Here is a 3,867-nt window from a genome sequence, read left to right on the forward strand (position 1 = left end):
GGAATTTTTCTGAGGTCAGATTCGGATTCAGCGCAGCAAAAACCTTCGGGTATAGTAGGTCTGGTCTCTGGTTCTGAGAATTGTTGGCCTGTGTAATTTAATTATCAATAAAAAAATCTTTATCAGAGGAAATATATTGATTATGAGAATGATTTAAAACATATAAAAATTATGTATTCAATAAATGTTCTGTATTCTCGGGCTTTTTTATATATCGTCGTGAATGGATTTCCGCCGATTTAAGTACATCCAATTTAAAAAAAAATGTTCTCTGAATGCAGAAATCGTTAAAACAATCATCTAACATTATGTAAAAATTTTGCAATTTATTGTATGAAGAATTTTTTTCTTTTATAAATGTGAAAATAAATATTTAATCTTTCCCATATTCTTCCCCTTTTTCTGGTAAACATTCTCCTATTTCCCCTTTTTAAACACTTTTTTCACTGTGATCCCTGATATTATAATTAACATTAAAATATTATGTTATTAATTATGCAATTACTAATTATTTATTTAAATATTGAAGAAAATATTGATATAAATTTAATTTTGCTTTTTTGCAGTATATTGGATGTCTGGAAGTCTACACGTCCATGAAAAGTTTGGACTTCGAGACGAGATCTTGCGTGGCCAAGTAAGCTTTCATTCCATTTCGTGTATTTTAAACGTCTAATTAAAATCAAATTTGTTTTGGCGTAAATTGACACAAATATCTTTATCTAAAATATCATCTCGTATTTACAGAGAATGTATAAACAGAGTATGTGAAGCAGCAGGACTTAAGTCAGCTGATAAAAAAAGAAGGGTCAGTATTCCATAAAAATTAATTTAAACAAAAACTAATTTAACTAATTGAAAATAATGAAAATTAATTAAAATTATTATTTTGACAGGTTGATAGAAAAGTTCTAAGAGCAATTGCTGACAAGCCTTGCATGGAACATGCTGGATCAAACATCAATCTGACTATTAGTAGTTGTAGTTTAGCCTTAACGATTCTTGAAACTGGTCAAGTAATCGCTAAACACGAAATGCCTAGAATCTCCTTTGCCTCGGGTGGTGATACGGTAAACTTTCCGAATAAATATTTTATATCCTCTCACTTTAATTTACATCCTAAATTTAATCTTTAAATTTAAAAATTGAAATTTTAAAATGAAAGCAATAAAAATCAATATTTTTTTACGCGGCATTAATTGAGATTCTCCTTTTTCAGGAAATTTTAGACTTCGTTGCCTACGTAGCGAAAAATATGCAAGAATGGCGTGCTTGCTATGTCCTGGAATGTGGTGGCGGTTTAGCCCAAGACGTAATATCCACAATTGGTCAAGCCTTCGAACTTAGATTTAAAGAATTCCTCACCAAACCTTCGTCCCTGCAGTAAGTCGAAAATAAAATTTAAGTAAAGCCATGTATTACTTAACCGACTTCTGCCTTGCCGCCAATTTTCGCAACTACCCCGGGAAATCTCAGGGGATTTTCACAGATTTTAAAGGATTATAAGGGATTATCATGGGGTTTTTAAAAACCATTTTTACAAGATTTTGAAAATTTTGAATCTTTAGACAACTATGTCAAAAAAGGTTTAATTAGCATACAGGGCGAGGGAAAATTATGGGAACCCCGGAAAATCTCAGAGGGTTGGTTATAAAAAAAATGGTTAATGTCAGATCTTATGTAACTTTCAATCCAGTGATGACCTTGTATTTGACTTTGTACCTCGCCTCCAAGATGAATTTTTTTTTAAAATGGGAACCCATACTTTTGATATCGGGAATCGAAAGAGCGTATAATTTTACGTTAAAATATGCCTTGAGGTTCAAGGGACCTCTAGAGGTCAAATAAAAGTCAAATTATGCTTGCAAGAAAATCACGCATAACAAGTGGTTAGAAAAGAAGGTTAATGAGAGGGTCAAATCCAAGGTAATCACTGGATTTCTCGTTGAAAGTTACATAAGACCTGACAATAACCATTTATTTTTATGACTAACCCTCTGAGATTTTCCGGGGTTCCCATAATTTTTCCTCACCCTGTATGCTAATTGAACCTTTTTTGACATGGCTGTCTAAATCTTAAAAATTTTCAAAATCTTGTGAAAATTGTTTTAAAAATCCCATGATAATCCTTTAAAATCTGTGAAAATCCCTTAAGATTTCTAAAAATCGATATAAACCCTTGAAATTCTGTGGAATATTTCGAAATATTATGAGATCCTTTGAAATGTCTGAACTCATTTTAAAATTCATTGAAATCTTTAAAATAATAGAGAATATTTCCGAATTTACCTTGAAATCTCTTAAAATATTTTAAAATCCATTAAGATCTCTTACAAGCCACTCCGACAAGTCCGACACTCCTCAGGAAATTCTCTCTGGAAGTGATACTTCTATAGGGAGACACCTTGATGCATCTATGAAGAGAGGGAGGGGATCGGAGTTTTCTGAGAACCTTTAGAACTTTAAAACTTATAGAACTTTAGAACCTTTTGAAATATTCTGAAATTCCTTCGATACCCTTAAAATCTTTGAAATCCAACAATAATTTGCCTGTATCCTTCATACTTCGCTTGTCTTAAAATTCTTTGAAAGTCATTGAAATTCTGGTATTTTTAAATAATATTTTTTTTCAAATCCCTTCAAATTGCGTTAAAATTCATTAACATTTTTTTAAGTCGTGAGAATCTGCTCGAAGCTCTTAAAATCAATTAAAATCTTTGTTAATTTATTAAAATCTTTAAAAATGCATACAAATTTCTCGAAAAGTCCCTTGAAATCCTTCATAAAATTGCGAAATTCTTTGAAATTCAGTTAAATTTTGTTAATCGTACAAGATCCTCTGAAATTCGTGGCTATAATTTAGAACTTTTTTAAACTGCTCAGAGTCCTTAGAAATTCCGTAAAATCATCGAAATCACTATAAATCTCTTAAAATAGTTAAAATCCCTTGAAAGCCTTTTAAATTACTGAAAATTTTTAATACATTTTGATAACTTTTTACATTAAAAATAATAAAAATATTATTGATATATTGAATAAAAATATATAATCTGTCGTGAAAATTTGATTGATTAATGCATGTTTTCAAATATAAAACAAAAATGTCCAAGAATATATAATTTTCAACTCGGTATCTCAGTTAGTGTGAACAAAAAATGTTGCGAAAAAATGCTTAGCATTATATAGCCTCAAAGTTGAACAAAAATGATTAAAAATACAAGATAAGTAAAAAATTGTTATTAAATTTTAGCCCAGCATTGAATGGTTTGAGAGAAGCAGACAGAGATTATTACAACGATTTGCCTGGAAAAGTTCCACCAGATATTGGACCGCCTCCAGTGCCTCCATTACCAATTTCAGCATCCACCTTGCCCAATTTAAAACACCATCATTCCAATCACAATCATGCGTCCGGTTGTAGCATTCAAAACACACCTTTGCCTGATCCAAAAACGAATAATTGCAGCAAACAAAGTCAGCAGTGGTCAGGTAATATATTAATTTTATAAAGATTTCGATTTGTTTAGTTATTTCATGCAGTTATTTTAATTTAAGATATTAGTTATCAATAGAGATTTAGTGGCTCAGTGGTCAGGATCTTCATAGTAGAGCGAAAAAGGATTTGCTTCACAAATTAATCTGGAGCTTAGAATATTAATCCGATCTCAGAGTTTTTGCTTCCTCATAGAGCAAACTTTGTTTTTACATTCTCACAATTTATGTTTGAGAAAGTATTAGAACTGTTCGAAATTTGACACCACAGTTTAAGTCTTTGGCGACGGTCTGAGAAGACGGCCAGATACTAACTTCCATATATCACAACGCTGCTGAAGGCTGGTGACCTTCTCAGCATGAAACAAGAACACA

General features: G+C 31.3%; 1 protein-coding gene across 1 annotated transcript in view; it reads left to right on the plus strand.

Moving 5' to 3' along the window:
- Nucleotides 1-3,867, plus strand: part of LOC117169508 (SHC-transforming protein 1) — a 17,657-nt gene that overhangs the window by 6,150 nt on the left and 7,640 nt on the right. The window contains exons 2-6 of the mRNA XM_033355921.1: nt 567-637; nt 748-808; nt 897-1,070; nt 1,220-1,383; nt 3,251-3,489. Of these exons, the coding sequence (XP_033211812.1) occupies nt 567-637; nt 748-808; nt 897-1,070; nt 1,220-1,383; nt 3,251-3,489 (709 nt within the window). The remainder of the gene's footprint in view (nt 1-566; nt 638-747; nt 809-896; nt 1,071-1,219; nt 1,384-3,250; nt 3,490-3,867) is intronic.

Source organism: Belonocnema kinseyi, chromosome 3 (assembly GCF_010883055.1).
Source record: "Belonocnema kinseyi isolate 2016_QV_RU_SX_M_011 chromosome 3, B_treatae_v1, whole genome shotgun sequence".
Lineage (NCBI taxonomy): Eukaryota > Metazoa > Arthropoda > Insecta > Hymenoptera > Cynipidae > Belonocnema > Belonocnema kinseyi.